This window comes from Bos mutus, chromosome 7 (genome assembly GCF_027580195.1).
Source record: "Bos mutus isolate GX-2022 chromosome 7, NWIPB_WYAK_1.1, whole genome shotgun sequence".
In the NCBI taxonomy this organism is placed as follows: domain Eukaryota; kingdom Metazoa; phylum Chordata; class Mammalia; order Artiodactyla; family Bovidae; genus Bos; species Bos mutus.
Window position 1 is genome coordinate 43622575 of NC_091623.1, and position 21394 is coordinate 43643968.

At 48.7% G+C, this 21394-nt stretch overlaps 1 protein-coding gene across 10 annotated transcripts in view; it reads right to left on the minus strand.

Moving 5' to 3' along the window:
* AKAP8L (A-kinase anchoring protein 8 like) overlaps nucleotides 1-18999 on the minus strand; it is a 32041-nt gene extending 13042 nt beyond the window's left edge. For 3 of the 10 annotated variants that reach the window (XR_011464718.1, XR_011464719.1, XR_011464720.1), the window contains exons 1-13: nucleotides 18608-18844; nucleotides 13793-13867; nucleotides 9143-9175; nucleotides 8613-8853; nucleotides 6313-6766; nucleotides 6125-6221; nucleotides 5971-6041; nucleotides 5539-5602; nucleotides 4605-4713; nucleotides 3011-3152; nucleotides 2813-2918; nucleotides 2668-2717; nucleotides 2446-2576 (exon numbers count right to left, since the gene is read on the minus strand). Coding sequence is in view for 4 of the 10 variants with exons in the window: in XM_070373233.1 (XP_070229334.1) it covers nucleotides 2446-2576; nucleotides 2813-2918; nucleotides 3011-3152; nucleotides 4605-4713; nucleotides 5539-5602; nucleotides 5971-6041; nucleotides 6125-6221; nucleotides 6313-6766; nucleotides 8613-8853; nucleotides 9143-9175; nucleotides 13793-13867; nucleotides 18608-18806 (1722 nt within the window). In the remaining 6 variants the exon portion in view is untranslated. Of the gene's footprint in view, nucleotides 1-2445; nucleotides 2620-2667; nucleotides 2718-2812; nucleotides 2919-3010; nucleotides 3153-3926; nucleotides 4070-4604; nucleotides 4714-5538; nucleotides 5603-5970; nucleotides 6042-6124; nucleotides 6222-6312; nucleotides 6767-8612; nucleotides 8854-9142; nucleotides 9176-13792; nucleotides 13868-18607; nucleotides 18845-18864 lie in introns of those variants that run through there. The other 7 variants (XR_011464715.1, XR_011464716.1, XR_011464717.1 and 4 more) reach the window with 5 other exon arrangements.
* Between the last annotated feature and the right edge of the window lie 2395 nt (nucleotides 19000-21394).

A 21394-nucleotide genomic window follows, 5' to 3' on the forward strand; every position in this document is an offset into this window, starting at 1 on the left:
ATACAACAGATACAACTCACTGCACACCTCAATGACTGAATGGCTGTTATCAAAAAGTCAGATAATAACAAGTATTGGTGAAGTACTGGTGACATATGAATAAATCAAAACTCACACATTGTTGTTGGGGATATACAATGGTACAGCCATTTTGGAAGATAAGCTGGCAGTTCCTGAAGAAGTTAAACTGTTACTATTTGACCCAGACATTCCACTCCTGTCTAAAAAAACCGTAACACATGTCCATACAAAAATTTGCATCATAATAGAATTACCCATAATAGCCAAGAGGTGGAAACAATCCAAATTCTAAAGCATGAATAAACTAAATGTGGTATAGATCCATACAAGAGAAAAGGTTTAGGCCACACAGAGGGATGAAGTTCTGATACGCTACACTATGGATGAACCTTGAACACATGCTCAACGGAAGAAGCCAATCACAAAAGACCACATACTATGGTGACTGCATTTATATGAAATGCCTAGAAATACATGGAGACAGACAGTAAATTAGTGGTTGCCTAAGGTTTGGGGAGTATGGTGGTTACAGAGTGACAGCTATAAGGTGTGGCTTTCTTTCTGAGGTGATGAAGATGTTCTATAATTGTGCTGACAGCTACACAACTGTGAATATATTAAAAACTACTGACTTGTATACCTTACATGGATGAATTGTATGGTATGGGAATTGAGCATCAATAAAACTGTTACCAAAATTAATAATAACTAGAAGCTTTTTATTTACTTCTAAATCTGGCATTTTACAGACTATAGTATTTATATTTGAACTCTCTATAACCAACTACTTCTGGTGTCTTCAAAGTATCTTTTAGTACCCTTCCAATCCCCTCTATGGCTGCTGGTTGTTACAGCTAATTTTTTTTTTTTTGCAACTTGCTTTGGAATCAGTTTATATTTTGCTAGCTATCATTCATTTCACCTAAATTTTCCAAGTTTTAATACCATGCACTATCCAGTCTCTATAGTCTGCTCTCTGTTCTCTTTCAACCCTTATCAGCTACCAATCCAAGAATCTCACCATGGCAAGATCCCTACAGCTTCTCTGTTGCCAAAGCCAACGGACATTTTCTGTATCTTTTCAGATCTGTCAACGGTATGTGCCAATCCCGAATCTCCTCCACCACCCCAGCCAGATCTCTAAGCCCATCCCACTGTTGAGAATCACTGCACTGAGAAAGAACAGAGATGAATTTGATGGGCATGGAAAAAGGTTGAGAAATGATTCCTTACACTCCCCTTGACTGCTACATCTGCTCATAAGGTCTATCAGCATCATCCAGGGTGACGGTAGCCAGGCCTCTCTTTCTAGCCCAGACCTGGCCCTGGGCCTCCCAGCTCTCTCCCTACTGCAAAGCCCCACCCCGCTCACTTGATCTCTAACAGCCAGCTTTAATTCAGGATGTCACCGATTCAACCAAAAGAACACCCACTCTGGCTTCTGTGTTAGGCCCTGGGAATACACTGGAATGCAAGACAGAATTTTTTCAATTTCTTGCCAAACTCGCTCCTTTTCTTGTACCATATACTACCCCACCCTCCTCATCTTAGCAGCACCACTGTCCACCAGTTAAACAAGCCAGAAATCTGCAATAACCCAGACTTTCATCACTCCCTCATGCCGAACTCCTATTCACTTTCTTAAACTGCTCTTCCATCATCTCCCAAGGCCCTTCACTGATCCCACTTCCTTCCCAGAACAAGTACCCAAAGTCTCTAGTCTAATACCAACTCTAACCCTTCTGCTAAGTCACTTCAGTTGTGTCCGACTCTGTGCGACCCCATAGACAGCAGCCCACCAGGCTCCCCAGTCCCTGGGACTCTCCAGGCAAGAACACTGGAGTGGGTTGCCATTTCCTTCTCCAATGCATGAAAGGGAAATGTGAAAGTGAAGTCGGTCAGTCGTATCCAACTCTTAGCGACCCCATGGACTGCAGCCTACCAGGCTCCTCAGTCCATGGGTTTTCCAGGCAAGAGTACTGGAGTGGGGTGCCATTGCCTTCTCCCTAATCCTTCTAGTCCCCCACTTAAAAACTCTGCTGCCTACAGGAGCAAGACCAGGGCCCTCAGCCCAGCCCTTGTAAACCTATGTCCAATCCCTCCTCCAACAACACTTGTACCATATGCTTCTCCCTGTTTGGTGTCTGAACCTAATCTGGCCATTGGCCCTTATGCATACGCAGGTCCCCATTTCCCACAGCCTACTTCTTCTTAAGGTCTGGCTCTGATGCCACCACCTGCCAGGCAGAATCACCAATTCCCATCCCTCTGTAGCGTGGCTGACTGCTCTGGGCTGGAGATGTGTCTATTTTCCTGCCCCTGGCAGCTCTTCATGAGCAGGCAGGGGTCATGACTCCAGCACCTCCCCAGAGGCCTAAGCCAGTTAGCCCACAGGATGGTGGGAGGGCACTGGTGGCCACTCACCCTGCGGTTCCGGTTGTGATCCATGGTCTTGAGGTGCTTCTGAATGATCCCAAACTGCATGGGAATGAAGAGGTCACAGGCTGCGCAGTGGGCTGCCTCTACCTTCTTCACAAAATGTTCCATGGCAATTTCTGTAGAGGGGAGAAGGAGGGAGTCGCCACTGGTCCCAGACACCTAAGAAAGACCCAGGAGTTGGGGGAAAATGCCAGACCAGCTCCTCACCTCACCCTGCCATTTCCACGTGGGCCTGAGGTTGTTCTCACTGACCCTCCCTGGGGGAACAGAGGGGTGTTGTGACCCTACTCTGAAAACCAGAGGAGGGAAGGCTGAGGTCCGGCCTGGTAGGACTGGGATGGAACCTCCTCACCTTGTGTCAGATCTTGGTCTCTGTAGATCTGCTGGATCAGACCATCAAGGTCCTCCACGGTTTTTCTGAGCTCCTCTGTCTTCTTCGTCTTGTTGGCGACATATTCCTGCCGGATACACCAAGGAGATAGCAAGCTTTGTGTGGGCCACTCTATGTCTGCAGGGTAACAGCAGCTGTACCAACCACTCCAAGGCTCACCTGCAGAAAGTCAGCTGTCTGCTTGGGGAGCTTGGTGCCTACGTACTTAAAGTGTTCCTTGTGAAACTTGCTGTCAAGGTGGCTGGCCATCTCATCCTCATAAAAGGTTCGGTATTTGCAGAGAGAACACACGAACTGGATCCTGCCACAGGAGGGAAACGCAGAGCTGAGACCAAGAGGGTTCTGGGGAAGGGTGCTGTTGCCTCACCCAACCCAGCTGCGAGCCCTGAAACAGGCCTTGCTCATGGGCCTCTGAGGTGTGGTCCCAGCAGGGGGACAGGCTAGGACCGGTGGGGCTGGGAGTGCAAAGGGACAGAACATCTGCAGGCTGCAGTTACTGCAACGTAGGGGACAGGGCAGGAGCTCTTCCTTCCCACAGGCAGGAGGCTGAAGCCTGAGGCAGCAGCTGCTGCAACAGGCAAGGAGTCGCTGGAAGGTTGCTGGAGGGCCTCTCTACCGAGGCTGGGCAGGAGCTTGTGCACTTGGCCCAGCTGGGGAGCAGAAGGAAGGATGCCCTGGCGTGAGCCAGGTGGCCCTGAGTGCAGAGTGAAGTACGCAGTCCTGAGGCAGGGCCCGGAAAGGTGCTGCATCTTCCTTGTGGGGGCTGAGGGGCTCAAAGACCCAGCCCATCCTCTGCTCAGAATGCTTGGGGGTAGTGTCGGGAGGGATGGGAGGCAAGCAGGCCTGGGCACCTGCTGCCTCATCTTCCTCTTCTGAGAAGAGACCAGTCTGAGCTGGAAGGAGGGCGCCTGCCCGGCCTGCCAGAGGGCAGCCTGGAGTCACCTGAGCGAGGTGCTCTGTCTGGGCCGCGTGTCCACAGCAGAAGCCCGGGGTCTGGGGCCTGGGCCGGAGCAGGCCGCCGTGGCAAGGGGCGGAAGAGGCCAGCCGCCACCGAGGCCTCGGGGCAGGTCCCTACCTCTGCCGGACGTCCTTATCTGGGCCACGGGGTCAGCTTTGTCTGGAGAGCCCAGGGGCCGGGCGCCGGCGAGGCTGAGGAAGGTCCAGCAAGAGCAAGAGTCTGAGGCGGAGGAGGAGGAGGCAAGCGCCAGTGCGGGAGCCCTGAGGGCAGACAGACCCGACCAAGGGGCGTGAAGGGCTCAGCCGCAGACAGGCCCGGCCTGACAGGGCCGGCGGGCCGGGCAGAGGGCAGGCCCGAGGCTGCCACAGCCCACAGGTGCTGCCATCTCTCCTGAGCACGGTGACGGCCTCTTGGCAGCTAGCTGGGGTGGCACAGGCGCCTTGGACCTTGAGTCTCTGCTGAGCTGGCCCCCTCCCGCAGGGGCATCAGGCCCCCAGTACACCTCGGGGCTCATGTGCCGAGTGACCTAGCGCCGGAGCTTCTGGGCAACGGTGCTGAGCAGGGTGAGATCTCAGGCCAAAGTCGCTAGCGGTCGCCAGGCGGCCGCACAGGGGCAGGGGACGAATCAGGCCTTGGGAGCTGGGCCTGGCGGAAAGCAGGGTCCATGCACGGCCGAGCAGGTGACGGCTCCCAAGGGAGGCCAGAGGGCGGTGAGGCAGCAGAGCTATGGCCCTGCTCTCCTGGAGGCAGCCCCAGAGCGAGGCAGAGGCAAAGGGGTGGAGGGAAGCTGGTTACCTTTCCACCATGCGGTCTCGCTGCCGCTTTTTCTGCTTGTCCAGGCTCTTTTTGCCTGCCTGCAACTTGCGTTTGGCCTGGCCACTCTCATCCTGGGCGCTCAGGACCCCTGTGGGAACAGAAGGATACGGTTACCAGTCTACGGCCTCTGGCTGGATATCCACTGTCTACTCCAGGGGGTCCATTCTGAAAGCAGCTGTCCGAGCAAGGCCTCTGGCTGCGAGCAGGACCGGGTGCCCTGGGATGGGCGGGGAGTTGACCCCACTACGTTCCAGGACATCCACACTCTGCAGAGTGAGCCACAGGGAAGCTGGAAGGTAAAGAGAGGCTGTCTCAGTGGGGACACTGGCAAAAGTTCAGAGGACCCAGGTGGCAGAATGCAGGAAGGCCTCAGGTGGGGCCTGAGTGCAGCCCCCAAGGGTAAAGGCCCCAAAGCTCACATGGCCCTGCCCACCCACACTGGGTACCGCGGCAACAGTAGGCTGAGGCTGGATTTAGGTTAGGTACCTGCTGGCGCTCATCACTCGAATAGGGAGACACGGACTCCCAACAGGGGCTGTAGAGGTGCTAAGGGAAAGGACATGCAAACCAGAGCCGTAAAAACTGCACCGAGGGTCCCAGCTTGGACACCAGCCACTGAGGACTTGGAACTGCATGTTACTAAGGGCCTGAGGGCAGGGGTTGAGCCTGGGGTTCCCCCACACTTTTGCTTGCCCCGCCCACCTGAAGGCAAAACCAGTGTACTGTCTCGAGATCAGGGCCAGAGTAGGAACCAGGCAGAGGAAGAGAGGTTACTCCCTACCAGTACATAGTCAGCCACACCGGGACGATCCAAGTTGGGCATATTTCTGCCAAGACCCTGCCCTTGGCTGGCCCCCTCCCGCCACAAGCCATCTGGAAAAGTCCCCAGTGCCCGGCCACTCAGAAGACTCACCCTTCTCTGCATCCTCTTTGCCACCTTCCTTCCCCTCCTCTTTTCCCTCTTCGTCTTCTCCTTCCTAAGACACAATTTCAGACTGTCAGTGTTAAAGCCTGTGCAGTCGCTCCAAACAGCTGTAAATGACAAGGCCCTGTACCAGGCCGGCATAGAGCTGGCGCCTCACGGCCTCCCAGCAGGCCTTGCACAGAGGCCTCACTGGGCCATGTTCTGAAAAGGAAACCCAGCCTCTGATCAGTGGCTGCCGGCAGCCTGCGCCCTCTACCAGACCTCCACTCCCTTGTGCTAATCATGTCTGCATGCAGGGATAACTCAGGCTGGCCTGTGTTTCTTGGGAGAGGCCTGCTCTGGGGCGCCGGGGCTCAAGCAGCCCCCTGTCCGCAGGCCTCACCCACAGACAGACAAGAGTGCAGGGCTGGGGCCACTTACTGCTCTGGAGCCCTTCTCCACAGTCTCAGCGCCTTCCGTGCCCTCTGCAGCTTCCCCCTCTGTGCCCTCGTCTGAAAGGCAAGAGGAAGCAAGCTCAGTGCAGGAGGCCCATGGGGCAGAGGGCAAGGGTCATGGGCCCAGCACACGGGCTCACCGTTGTCTGAATCACTGTTATCAGAGCAGTCCGTCCGGGTGGCTTTGCTGTCTGGCTCGTCAGGACTGCCGCATTGCTTTCTCTTCTTTTTCTTGGTCTGGGTCAGAAAGAGCGAGCAGGGTCAGGGTAAACGGCTTCAGGCCCTTCACTTTCTCAGTCACAGACCAGGAGGGGCCCCTTTCACTCACCCGGAAGTCAGCCGTGGTCCAGGTCTTCCAGGTCCGCCTCATCTGCTTCATGCCATTGCCAAACCCAAAGCCAAATCGGGAGCCACCTGGGAAGGTGCCCCCGCCACGCATGCCCTGGAACATGCCGTACTCAGGGATGATGTTCTGGGAGAAGAGGGAGGGCAGCCGGGAGGCACCAGGCATGCACTGGCCCCGGGCCCCCATGGGGTCTTCCCACATGCGCCCATAGCCCGAGGCCATCGGCCGGCCACTTCGGGAGTCCCGGGCCCAGCCCTGAGCCCGTGGGCCAAAAGTGTCGCTGCCACGCATGCGGAACTGGTCGCGGTAGGCATCGTACTGGCCCTCATAGGCCATTTCCATATCAGGGTCAAGTTCTCCGTAGTCATAGCCCGAACGGTACAAGTCACGCTCGCTCAGGACAGCCCTCGAGTCACAGGCCTCGTAGGAATCATACCTGCAGAGGCAGATGACAAGCATCAAGGGGGCCTCGGGTCCCCTCACCCTTCTGTTCCTGCCTTCCAGCAAACCGTCCCGTTTCAGGGACAGAAGACCCACTCCAGCACTACCCCAGCCCACTGTAGAGAACCAACGTTTAGAAATGCCAACTTAAAAGGCTTCTCGGGGCAGACTTCTAGAAGCTAGCAGTTCCCCCCAGCTCATGTCCCCAAGCCTGCATATGACCACGCACCAGCTTTCAGACCCCAACAAGGACTGACTACTAGGGTAGAGTAGGTCTCAGGGGAAGAGCAGGGCCACAGGAAATGTGCATGTGTCTGTGGCAGTCACAATGCCCAAGGCCGCTCCTCGAGGGGCAGAGCCAAGCATCCCAACATCCCGTAATACGTGGGCAATCCAGAGCATCAGTGTTTTGTCCACTGGGGCTGGTAACTTTCACAGGAAACCTTCAAACCCCCTCACCACTGAAAACAAAAAAGAATACAGAACGTTTGCCAGGAAAGACGCTGCAAGCTTGCCCAATGACAAGAACAGAACTCTTATGAGCTCGTATAATCCCTGGTGCCCAGGACAGGGCATCATAGCCTACACAGCAAGTGGGAAAGCAAGCCAGACGTTCTGACTGTGGAATCAGAGACAGCTATTCTAACTTCGGCTGCAGCCCACAGGCCCAGGCCCCACACGTCTCTTTGCCAAAGCTGGGTAGTTAAGAAGCACCAGCAGCATGAAAGAAGAGGCCAGGGCGACCCAACTGTCACTCTGTCTCTGAACCCTGCTTTCCAGCTTTAGGTTGCTGCAAGATGGTACACAGGCAGCTGGCACCAGCAGCAATGTCAGCCCAACCACCCCCCAAGCCCCCCTGCCCCGGCCCCACCATCTGGCAGCCTCAGATCCAACACGATGACTATCAGGCACAAGGAGAGGGGATGTGCTGGGCCTCCCCTAACACTTTCTGCTTGCTAGAGAGCCCATGCAAGCAGAAGTCTCCTTGGCACCCTCAGCCCTAGTGCTCCTGGAGCCTCACTTGGCCCTATCAGTGTCTGGCCAGGCCCCTCCTTACTCTCTCCCATCTGTCAACTGGAGCCATTAGGCCACTTCACTCCATCCCGTGGTAGAAATACATGTGCCCTTCTCACCGAAACCTCTCACTAGGGCACAGAACTCCTGGGCCAGCACCAGATCAGACAAGCACAAACCTGAAGGCAGATCTGAGTGGGAGGCCCAGCTCCTGTGTGCCTCTGGGTAAGAGATGCAACCCATGGGCGCTTCACTTTCCTCATCTACAAAGTGAGGACATCAACAGCTCCCCACAGGGGCACTTCTGAGGCTCAACAGCTACACATTGATAAGGCACTAAGGGTGGCTAGGATGTGCCCCCATCTTTCCCGTGCCTTACGTGGGACGGCACAGCTCGCCGTGCTCAGCCCGAGGGCTCACCCCATCCTTCATACACAACCCAAACGGTCGTGCCCTGACAGAGTACAGGGTGCAAAGTATTGCAAGGACTTCAAATGGCTGTCTCCAGAGGGAAGAGTCATTCAACAATGATCCTGAGAAGAGCCACTCAGAGGTCACAGTGAAACCAGCCCAGAGTGGGCTTGCTTGGCCCTCTGCAAGCTGGAAAAGAGGCTCACCACCAGGCAATGGGTGAGGATGGAGGGAGGACGGGACACAAGCCAGAGAAGGAATGTGAAACAGACCCTACACAGTCTCTGGGAAGCCCCAGCAGTACAGCAAAGAAGGAGAAAACAGACAGATATAACAGGAAGTTCAGGAGAGGGAGACTGCCAGGGGGCAGAGGGTGACCCTGCAAAGCCTTCGCCCCTAGGCTGGTGCCCACTCACCTTTCTCCACCTGAGCCGTACACGCCTCCTTGTATCATGTCCGTCTCCAAATGCGGCACCATATCTAAGCGTTGGTTAATTCTGGACAAAACGGAATCAGCACTGGCACTACCCATGGCACTAGGGTTTGCATTTGTGTCAGAGTTAGGCATTTCCCAAGAGTTTGAAGTGGCCATACCATACCCATAGTTGGTGGTGTTATCCTGGCCATAGCCATAGCCATAACCATAGTTCTCGTAGCCTGCAACGATGGAGACAGAAAGACAGACAGACAGACAAGATGGAGGGGGCGAGGAGAGACAGACAAACAAAGAGACAAGAACACCTTTGGTCACAGAGACAAGCCTGGATTTTAGCCACCCAAGGCTGGATGGGCCCAGCCTTCTGGGAAGGAACAGCCAGCCCCAGGGCACCTTGGACCCCCAAAGGCAAGCCCCATTCCGAAACCTTGGTTAAGCTGCACAGTGGCAGAAAGACTCAACCAGTCCAATCCCAAGGGAGAGAAGAGTGATCATGGGAATAATACTTGCCTCTGTTTGTCCCAGAGTTCCAAGTTCCATATCCTACAAAAAAGTAAAAGGGCAATTATATCTATAATTGCTTACAGTATGATGAGAGTCTAATTCCGGCATAAAAACAATGATTCCTAGAACCTGAGCGGTTATAGGAGGCTGAACCTCCCCTAACTGAGAAGCCTTGAGCTTGAGAGCACTATATAACTGACCCAGGCCACGTGTTGCCCTGGTGCCCAATCTTTCGTGGCTCTGACCATCTGCTATTTAAGGAACCCCCGACTCCTAACACTCTCAGGGAGTGTTGCAAGCTCCTATATGGCTTCCGCAATAAGTCAGAATTGGAAGATTACTCTCGCCCTTGGCTAAGCACCAATGAGAGGAGAGTCAAGCAGTTCTGGTGCCTCACACTGATTCCATGCTGTAAAAGAAGCTCAGCAAAGAGCTCATATCCACTCCAAAATCCTGTCAATCAGATCACCCGACAAAGCCAACTGGAGCAGAGAAAATAACCACCCTAGTCCCTCAAACGTCTGCCTTAACAGGGAGAACTATCAAGCCCTTGAATTGTGTAAGTATGCTGTGCTGGAACACATAAGCAGAGGGAAAGACAGGACACCACTCTTGAGAAGAATTGATGAAAATACAATTTGGCTTATAAACTAAATGTACTTTGCATTTTATTATAGCACATAAGAAAAATTGGTGATGGACAGGGAGGCCTGGCGTGCTGCGATTCATGGGGTTGCAAAGAGTCGGACATGACTGAGCGACTGAAACTGAACTGAACTGAACTGAACTGAAGAAAAATTCTTTCCTTCGAAAACATAAAGCCACTGAAAACTGACCAAGTGCAAAGCAAAGGGCAATCTCTGAGTCGAGCACACACGATTCTTTCCCAAGGAAGTACATGAGAACAGGAGACCACTTTCCCAGTGTCTCTGGTGGGACCTCAGAGTTATCTCCTATTCCACAATGTCTACCTTGCAGAGAGACAAGTCATCCTTGTCCCAGAACAGAGAGAGGACCAAAGCTCAGCAAGACAGGAGCGTGAGGAACAAAAGAATCCAGCCACAGGAAGGCAAGAGTGCATACACTGAGAAGATGAATCAGAGTGAACATGCGAGGTGGGGCAAGCTGAGATCCTATACTCAGGTTTCCCCTCGATCTACTGCACAAATGAATAGGGAGACACTGGAAACCAGCAACGACCTAGAGATGAACACTAATGAACCGTGGACATGCTAGAGCTCACAAAGCAAAAATCCTCTACAGCTGGGGAAATCAAAGCAGGGGCTTCTCATTCATTTGTTTATTCAACGATTATCATGCTCAGAGCACACAGAACAGAAGCTAGCAGTCCCAGGCACTCCTCAGGCCCAGAGCACTGTGTGGTAAAGCAGACCCTAAATAATTAGAGAGCAGCAAGGGACAGCAGGTGGAGATCATGCAAGGAGTGAGTGGTGAATGGGGCATTCAAACAGGCAAGAAGAGTGGCTGGCACAGCCACACAAGGAATAATGCACACTTAGTCCCAACAGCTAAAAGGGTCTGGCCACGTGGCTGTCTGCAACCAGGACAGTGGACACTGGCTATTCAAAAAGAGACAGGACTGGGAGACAAAGGCAGCCCATCGAGGCTATGCCTGAGTCCCAAATATGGTGTCCCTGCCCTACTCCAGGCTTCCACTACTGAGGACTTGCCAGACCAGCAAAGAAGCACAAAGAAAGGAAGCAGCAGTAGGCATTAACTCTGAACACAAGCACAGGCTGGTGGCTCCTGTGACAGCGGCAGGCAAGCACTCTCTATGTGCTACCTGCTATGCCTAGAGTAATCCTGGTGGGCTCCCCAGCCAGATCCCCTCAGGGGAAATCTTTGTCTACACTGTGTTCTTTGGTGACTCCCTTGCAAAAGAACACTGGAATTCACTTCATCTCCACAGAGATGAGACCATAGTTGACAGACTATTTTAAGAATGTAATTTATTTTTAAAAAGGAAACCAAAAAAAGAAAGAAGGAAAGAAAAAGTAAAGAAAAGGAGCTGGTTATAGAAAACAGTATTTAAAGAGCAAAAATAGAGAACTATGTAAATGTTTGACTTTAAGGTAATAGTTAATCACATTACGGTCAACCTACTCAGTAATATCACATAGGCATCAAAAAAGAAACTACTAAGCCTTATGCTGCCCAAGGAAACGCTCTAACAGCACAACAAAACAAGTTCTAGCCGCCTGTAAGTTATTCAACTACCTAAAATAACTATGCTGACAAGTATAAAATGGTGGGACCTTGGTTGACTGTTTTTCAAAATGTTATTTAAACGTTGTTATATTAGTCTTACAATTTAAGCCAGAAGTAAAACTATTCCTTCAAAACATGATGTAAAACTTCTCCAAAAAAAAAAAAAAAAACTACAAAAAAAAGTTACTAGTGGAAAAAAAAGTTAACTTGTGAATAAGTGAGCTTAGCAAGGTTTTATTACAAGATCAACATACAAAAAGAAAAAAAAAATCAAATTTCTACATAACAGCAATGAACAATTGGAAACTGAATTTTTGAAAACTATCATATCCCATACCATTAAAGACATGAAATGCTTAGCTGTAAACTGAACAAAATATGTGTAAGATTTGTGTGCAAAAACTACAAAACACTAAAAAAAAAAAAAAAGACATGAACAAATGAAGTGACATACTGTGTTCACATATTAGAAGGCTTAATACTGTTAAGATTTCAATTCTCCCAAACTATAGATTCAAGACCATTCCACTCCAAATCTCCAGAGGAATTTTTATAGAAATTGACAAACTGATTCTAAAATTTATACTTACAAGCTAAGGAACAAGAATATCCAAGTCAATTTTGGAAAAAGAATAAACCTAGAGGACTCATATTCATAAATTTCAAGACTGACTATAGTGATCAAGACAGTAAGGTACTAGAGGAAACTTAAGACAGGCAAATCAATGAAAGAGAATTAGAATCCAGATACAGACCCACACATATACATTCAATTAATTTTCAACAAAGGTAACGAAGAATCTTGACTTACATTGTATACCTGGTAGAAATATTAACTCAAAATCACAAAATAAATGTAAAACCTAAGACTATGAAGCGCTTAAAATCTTTGTGACCTTGGGTTAAGTATAAATTTCCGAGATACAACTGGGGGGATTTCCCTGGTGATCCAGTGGTTGAGAATCTGCCTTCCAACGCAAGCAGGGGACTTGGGTTCAAACCCTGGTCAGGCAACTAAGCTCAAGAGTCACAACTAGAGAGTCCCATGTGCTGTAATTACTGAGCCCATGCGCTCTAGAGCCTGTGTTCTACAACTAGAGAAACATCTTGCAACTAGAGAAGCTCCTGCGCTGCAAAGAAGAGTCGGTGCAAAAAAAAAAAAAAAAAAGATTGGCATTTCCCTGGCAGTCCAGTGGTTAAGACTCAAGTTCAATCCCTGGTCAGGGAATTAAGATTCCACATGCCACACAGCACAGCTGCAAGATTTTTAAAACAAAAATAAAAGACTGATGAATTGGACTTCACCAAAATTAAGAATTTGTGTTCTTCAAAAGATACTATCAAGAGAACAAATAGATAAGCCCCAGCCTGGGAGAAAATATTTGCAAATGCCACATCTTATAAAATGCTCTGGACTAGAATATATAAACTTGAGAGAAAATGGTTCAAAAAAGATGTGTAATTTGGGATTATGTCTAATGAAAAGGGTTGAGGCAGGGAGGGCAGGACAGAGAAGCCATGCAAACAAAGTTTCTCCTCCTTATGAACTATTTGATACCTCCTTACTCATTTTCAGAACATTTTTTTAAGTCTCTCTCTCTCTCCCCTGGGACAATCTGACAATCCTTCAGGGAGTTTTACTTATTTCCATTTAATCAGTGACTCCTGAGAGAATGTGACTGTGTAGACTCAGTCTTTCCCTAGACCTTGGCAGTAAAACCAATTACCCATCTCAATAACCAAGGCAAAACCCTTTGAAGAAAGCTCCTTCATGACAGAGAACTAGGGTCATGGTCACAAATCACAGAGAAACAGCTTTACTGGCAGTTTTGGACTGCTGAGAGACACCAATAGAATATCTATGGATCCTTCTGAATTAGAGATTCAGTGTGTCTGTCCACAGTTGAGAAATCAATGAGAAACTTTCAACCCTGTGTGTGAGGAGCCTACCAGCCTGACTGTGTCTCTAAAAGCCATCTAGATTCAGACAGGCAGCCTCTCCTACACTGGAATCTCATGCACTACCCTGGGGTTAAGTTAATGGCTTGGTTTCTGCTCACATCAATCCTTTGGACTTTGATTGGCTACTCTCCTCCCCAGACCCTCCCTCGAGGGGATTTTCTGAACCTACATCTTTGTCACAGGCCACAAGTACTTCTAACAGTTTGTCAAAGGGTCAAAAGAACCAATCATATACAGTCAAGAATTCCAGCTTGCTCAATAACAGACCTCTTTCCCATAATTGCCCCCAAAGGGCAATTCTAACCCCCTGAAGCTATTCTAAGAGCCCACCATACCATTTCACACAAGTTTGCATTTGGAAAAGACAGTGTGACAGCACTGTTAAAGGCAACTAATAAACCAGTGGATTGCTCTGCCACTAAAAGCAGAGCACACACCCTCCAATTCCCAGGGGCCCACACTTACCGTAATCACAGGTGGGCTGGGCGCTTGTGTCTGAGTACGTTGACTGCAAAGTGGTTTCAGATCCCTGGACAAAGCCTAAATATATGTACAGTGTGGTTAATTTCTCCAAAAAAGCCACATGAAGATGACCTAAGACTACCCTTCAGTGGAGACTGCCTGGCAGACCCTCCCCTCACTGGAAAACCACCAAAACTTTTGGTTTCTGAACACCTCCAGAACATATCAACCAAAGGAAAGGCAGGCTATATTTAACTTGTTATGTCAGAAGAATTGGATAAACATTTTTAAATCTTTAAACCAGTACCCTGTTTTGATAAATGGGTACCCAAATTATTCAGGTAAATGAAGAAAGTGTTTATATCACTGAAAGGTGAGCTCCAATTCAAATAACAATGGGGGTTAATTTTGAACAATGTTAAGGTAAATAATACCTATTCCATTCCCCCAAATCTAAAGCTTATATATATTTTTCATCTGCCCATTAAAAAAAAAAAAAGTGTATTACAATTACCTCTTAAATGTAATTACTTGGGGTTAGCATGTTTATATGGAACAAGCATTATAGATTCTATGTATAATTTCCAATCTTCTCAAATCTTATACTATTTCTCAACTTCTAATGAATTAGTAACAAGTACAGAAAATCTGAACTTCTACCAGAAACTACTGGTCTCAAATGCTGATTATCTTTTAATCTACACTTTTAAAATATTTTTGTAAAATATTTTTAAGTGATTTGCCCTTAGCACTGAAATTATGATAGACACCGTAAGAGGCAACATTTGCCTGTTCCCATCAAGACCCAACTCATGACCTAAAAATTAAAGCCAGCACCTCCAGTAGCTTTCACAATAAAAGCATACACCAAGTGCCTTTCCCTGGGCAGGCATTCAAGTATTTGTTGACACTCTTTCTACTTCTCTTTTTTTTTTTTTTTCCAGTTCATTTCTTAAGACCATAGCGACAAATAGGACAGCAACAGCAGCCAACACTGAACAAGTGTTTTTCCTGCAGGGTGCTAAGGGGTTCATCTGCATTATTTTGCTTCATCCTCACCACAGCCAACAAAAGGGACAGGGCCAAGATCCCTTACCCTGCCAATTCCAAAGTCCAAAAAGGTCTGAAAACCAAGTGTTTTCGTCAAATGTGGTGTCAACATGCATTTTGGGAAAAACTGACCCATGAGGACATTCTTTATCTTTCTTCATTTAATTACAAAGTGCTGCCCCAAACCCCACTACAGGTGTCATGCAATGTCCTTTTAAGCTAGAATTCCAAAACACACCCAGCTCCAAGGGTTTCAAACAAAGATCAGTGGATCCACACTTTACTTCCCAGAGGAGGGGGCTGAAACTGGGCACGGGGGAATAACAGAGCTGGTGACAGAAGCATATAAATCCAACATTTCCTACATACCCTAATTAAAGAGGGCACACTGGAATGGATTTCCTCCAGGGACCCAGAACCTTCCTGAGATGCCCAAACTGTAACCCTGATAATAACAATACACAAGAAACATTGAAAGTAATCTAAAGAAGGTTCACCTGTGGGGAAGGCTCCCAATGTAAGTACCACCTTACACTGGCCTTTTCCATTGTTTGGTCAACTAGCTTCTGGAAACCTGTTTGTTCAGCAATAGTGCCACTGGCAAAACAACTCCAGACTTTAGGTAACATGGTCTGAAGGTACTGCAGCTGCAACTAGAACGTACCACAAGCTAACAGGAATACATACTGGATTAAATACACAGTATTAAAGCTATAGAGCAAAAGATCTATGTATATTCAGGGGAGAGGGCCCTGATTCTTCTTTGAGAAAAAGGAAAGATAATTCATCAGTCAACCAAACCTTCAGAGTTCAAAGGCAAACTCAGCTCTAGTTCTGTCCTCTCTACATTAATATTCTGTGCCACAACACTGCCCCCAGGGCAGGACCTTCTTTAGCTAGTTATGCTCCAATTATGAACCAATTCTTATCTGGCTTGAGTATCGATCTTGTCTTGGTTCAATTTTTCAGCTTGATTAAATTCTGAATGAAAAAATAAGCTCTGAGTGAAAAAATAAAATAAGCAAATTTTTGGTCCTATAAAGTGAAAGGTCAGACCATGGGTTTATAACTGTGTATCACAGCCCCTCCCTACTGGCCAGCCTCTCTGATACCTTTTTTGCTCAAAAACACACAAAGCTTCTCTATTTTATTCTTTTCCTTCTTTTTTTAGAAGGGGATTCTTTGAAAAAATAATATCAAGTGACAAAAACTGGAAGACAATAGGAAAGAGGTTAGGTTGCAGCCAACCTCCACTATCCAGTGAAAATCAGCCTCCAAGATGGCCTCCAATGATTCTGGCCTTCTGACATCATGTTGTCTCTTCCCAAATAGATGGAGGCAGTTTAATAGAAGATATTGCAGAAATGACCCAGTGCAACTTTTGAGGCTTCCACCTCATTCTTTCTCAGATTATTCACTCTTACTATAAGCCAGCATATAGTAAGGACCCTCTAGTAGGCCTGTGGAGAGCTCCAGATAGTACAGAAATCAATAGCCAGCATCAACCTGTCAGGCACATTAGTCTGAGTCACCTTCAGCCCAAGTTCAGCCTTCAGATGTCTAAGGTCCCAACTAACATCCAAAATGTAACCTTATGAGAAATCCCAAGCCAGAGCCATCCAGCTAAACCACCTGTGCATTCCTAACACAGAGAAAATATATGACATGATGAATGTTCCTATAAAAAGACTGGTAGCATTTCAGACCTTTGTTTAAAGATCTGATTCTGGATTTTTTGTCCTGTTTTTCCACTGCTCCTATCTTCCTCCCCTTGGTGGTAGAGACAGAACCTTCTTTTTCAAGTATACATAATAAAATTAGATTAAAAAATTAGATAAGTTATCAAAAAGATACATTTTAAATCACCTTCTACCCTTACTAATAATGCTAACATTTGCTTTAAGGCCTCCAGAAATTCCTCTTAAAGGCAACGAGTTGTCTAAAATGTGACATAAAATGCCTGACATTCATTCATTCATTTATTTATTTATGACAGCACTTCCTGACATGTGGGGTCTTAGTTCCCCCACCAGGAACTGAACCAGTGGCCCTGCAGTGGAATCTTAACCATTGGATTGCCAGGGAAGTCCTCACATGCCTCTGACTTTAGTGGTCTGCTTCTTAAAAGGGAAAATCACACGTTATAAAGCAACTGTGGTTTTCAGTTGGTCAAGATCAGGGGAAAACTAATCATAACCTCATTAGCTTGGCTACCTCACTGCCAACTCAAACACAGAATTACAGCCTACAAGATATGGAGCTGAAATTCAAACTTGACCATCTGTGACCTGTATACATCAGCTTCCTTGTCTATGAAATTAAATGGATCATTATTAAGCTATCCACCAGCACCCAACCAGTCTTCCCCTGGTTTCTTCAGCAGTCCTGTCCCTAAGAACCACAAAACTGTCTTCCAGTTCTTGATAAGATTTGGTGAATAGGATCAGTTTTCAATTTCAGTTATGTTAGTATCAACCTGACTGACTTCCCTGGTGAACCAGAAAAGGTACACAAAGGCTAGGGCAGGGTTGCTCAACCTTGGCACTACTGATGTTTGAGGCCAGAAAATTCTTTAGGGTGGGGCCACCCTTTGCACTATAGCATGTTTTAGCAGCATTCCTGGCCTCTACCCACTAGATGCACATGTAGCAACTTCCACCCCAAGAAGTGACAACCGAATACCACGCTACAAACTTTGTCAATGTCCCCTGGAGGGCAAACTTGCCCTTGGTTGAGAACCACTGGGCTAAGGGATGGTTGCTTAAAAAAACTGGAGTTCTTGCCAAGCTCCTGACCTGGAGGAGGGACAGCTAACACTACCTTCTCATCTAAGGCCAACATACAGCTGTCTATGGAGCAGCCCCAGAGGCTCAGATTCCATTCTCAGTCCTAAACATTCCAAGTAGAATGCAGCTTACCCAGCAACCACACAAGCTCAAGCCCTATTAACAAGGGAAGCTCTTGGCTGAAAAGCCTCATCAGTTATTCTGAAAGCAGTCCCAGGCCAGCCTTTGAATTCATTCAGGGATGATTTGTAATCACCCAGGCATATCCTATGGCTTCCTCTCTAATCTCATCATCCCCTCCCTCCCCTTAGCTCAAGACCCACTGATCACCTTGGGCTGATCGTTTAACACGCCAGGCAGCTCCTGTCACTAGGTCTTTATATGGAGGGCCCCATGGCCAGATATCCCTAATTCCCACGTTCCATTCAGGTCTCTGCTCAAATGCTCAATGCTCTCCAGAGGTCCCCAACCACCCCCACGTAATAGAACAAGGTCCTCAGGGTACTGACTACTCCACAACACATACTACGTTCGTTTCCCGATTATGGTCTGCCCTCTTCTGTAAAACACTTGAGGAATTCCCGTCAGTATGTCAGTGTCTATTCAACCCCCGACGCCACAATGAATTTGACAGTTGTGCAATGAGTTAACACGGAAGCCAGCCGTTCTTCACAAGGCTCAGTCCCTAAGGATGCGAGGTTCCCCATTCGGCTCTAACGCTTCATGCATTTATTCACTCACATCCCCACTCTAGGGAGGGGCTGGCGCCTCTTCCAGCCTGGGGCAGGTAAAGGCGAGAGGGTGGGGCGGGCAACCACGGTATTTGCGGGGAAACTGCGCGGGGGACAATGGCGACGGCAGCCGAGTCCGCAGATCGACCTGAAGGGCCGAGGCCCGAGAAAGGGCGACCTGAGGCGACGAGGGCCCAGGGGGCCGGGCCAGGGACGGAGGCGAGAACTCAGGTGCCGAAACCAAGACTCACCGACACCGGCGACAGAAGCCAAAACTTCGGGCGGTCGGGAGCCGGGACGCAAGGTGGCCAGCACAAAGAACTGAGACGCCGAGGCGTGAGGGGCGCGATACTGAGGCGACGGGACCCCGGCGCCATTTTGTGACCGCAGAGAGGGCAGTGTCCAAGCCCCGTGGGAGGCACGGACGAGCCCGGCGCGGCTCCGGCACATCCCTATCCCTCTCCACCTGAAGCCTGACCCCTCTCCTCACCAACCCTGCCGGGCCCACCTGTATAGCTCATGGCAGCAGCGAAAACTGCACCCGAAGATTCTGGCAGCTGCTCCACACGTCGGACGCCGCCGCGTTAGCGGAGACAATCCCCCGAGCCCCTTCTACCCACAACTAAGCCCCGCCCCTCGACAGCATTGGCTCGCGCCGGACCCTGGCTTCACGCCTGTTGGATAGCCTCGCTGTCCATCTCTAAGCCTCCTTAGCCCCGTGGCTGAGGGCTCTGCCAATCTAATGAGAGCCCCGCCCTAATCCCGCCTCCCGTTATTTTGAGACCATGCGGATTGGCCTAGAGGAGACGGCCTGGAGGTGGACTCCCGCAGAGTTCGAAGGGGCGGAGCTGTTCACTACGGAAAGACCTGAGGCCCAAGCGCGGCCAGGCGGGAAAGGCCTGTGCCCTGGAGGCCCGCCAGAGGGAGCTGGGTCTACAGGACAGGGCACTCCTCCAGTCCCGGCTTTGCCACGGGGGTGTCGTGCCAATCTACTCTCTTTCCTAACTTCCCTGGCCTTCAGCTCCAAAACGAACAAGGTAAAGCCATGTTGGAATGAAAATTACATTTAAGTGCCAAACAAGATACTGGGCACAGTTTCAAATATGTGAAATAACATATGTGAAGAATTCAGTCCGGTGCCGGGTGATCTTAAGAAATGTTACATTTTGTTATCCACCGTTACATAAAGATAACAGATATACATCATGTTTATATCACTATATGTAATAAATATATATTTGTATTATTTCAAATGCTCTGTGAGGAAGTTGTTTTTTTTTTAACTCCCATTTAAAAAGATAAGAAAACTGAAGCTTGAAATTCATGACTTGCTCAGGGTCCTTGACACTTAAGTGTTAAAGCTGGAACTACTCACTCTAAACCCTTCTCCGTTTGTTCTGGACTTTAGAGATCCTACAGTAAGAAGCCCAGCCAGGCTCCAGCGCTGTGTCCTTAGCAGCCTCTTTGGACGTGTCCACTGTCAGAGCCATCTTATAGCTGCTAAGAGACGACTTGAGGGAGCTGCAGACACTGAAACTTGTGCTTAATGTGTTCGTGAAAATTCATCAAGCTGGGTGACTTGTACTTTTTTGTTTTAAAGTATGCCACTACTGACTTTTTGATATTAATCTCTCATTTCGATGGCACTTTTTAAAAGTCCGTATCCTTCAGAGAAATATGCTGAAACATTAAGAGATTAATTGGTCTGGTAACTGTAATTCATATGGAGACAAGGACATGAAGGGGCTGTAGCTGAAGAGATGGTCATGAGTTTACAACTGATGAGTAGGTGACAGTTCATTTTACTACTTCACTTTTGTGTGGTTAGGATTCTCCATGAAAGGCTTTAGCAACTCCTCCAACCCTGGGCCTATGCAAAACTTGCTGCCACGTGGGACAAAGTTCACAATGTATTGAAAAACTCCACATATGAAGTACATAAAGTTCTGCCTAGTGTGCATTCCAGTTGTGGGGCTCATTTCAGTGTCACCCTCAGGGAGACCTGCCTGCCCTCCAAACTAAGGCATAGCCCCAGGACACCTCTCCTGGATCCCATAGCTTCCTTCATGGCGTGTACCACAGCTATGTTTTACCCTCATATGTTGACTTCACTAATATCTAATGCTCTGCCTCTGAGACAAGTAGTAGAACTGCTTATGAGAAGGGGTGTGATCACAAGTTTTAGGGAAAGATCCCTCTGTGGCAAGAACAGCATTCAACCCTTTCGAGGACTGGCCCTTATCATGGCATCACTGTGGGTGGCGCAGGACCTCCTACTTTCTAAGTTCTTGTATAGTTTGAACTTTTTTACATCCAGCTTACATCACTTTTTAAAACTAATGTATTAGTTTAAAAAAAAAAACTTATGAAAAGCTGAAAGAGGTGGTGCCTTTGGGTCAGGTCTCATTCCAAGAGAGGCTTTACCAGCATTCAAAGTCTCACACTAGACATGAATAGTAGAGGGCCTCCTCCGGCAGGCAAGATATGTATCCTGATCTCATAGGAGCAGAAAAGCCAAGTGTGCAGGCCAAGACCACCCTTGGGGAGAGGGGGTACATACTGTCACAGCTTGTGAGTCCCCCGTTCCCAGTCAGGGGCATGGTTGGGGGCCCAGGATAATGGGGTTGGGGTAGGAGAGGCCTCTGCCCCAGGAGGTCATTCCCACTTTGCAGCCCCTGGCTGTTTTAAGTGAAAATAATGAGCTAAAAAATCACATGCAATAAACAAGGAGCAGCCAACAAAATCTCTTAAAATCTCAGAAACGTTCAATAAACATTTGCAGAATGAGAAAATAAATAACAACGAAAAGGAGCCAGCAGCTCTTTTTCCCCCTTGTGTTAGTTGGGTTCAGGAAGCGTGTGTATCTCCCCACACAGGTCACATGTCTTGAAGGCAGGGCAGTCCCAGCGGCTGTGCACTTCACCCTCCCCACCAGTGAAGGTCCCCACACCCTCAATGGACAGCTCCTGCCCTCGGAGAGCCCTTTAGGCCTCAATCACGGCTCAATCCTGGCTCCCTTCCCAGACCAGCTGCCCAGG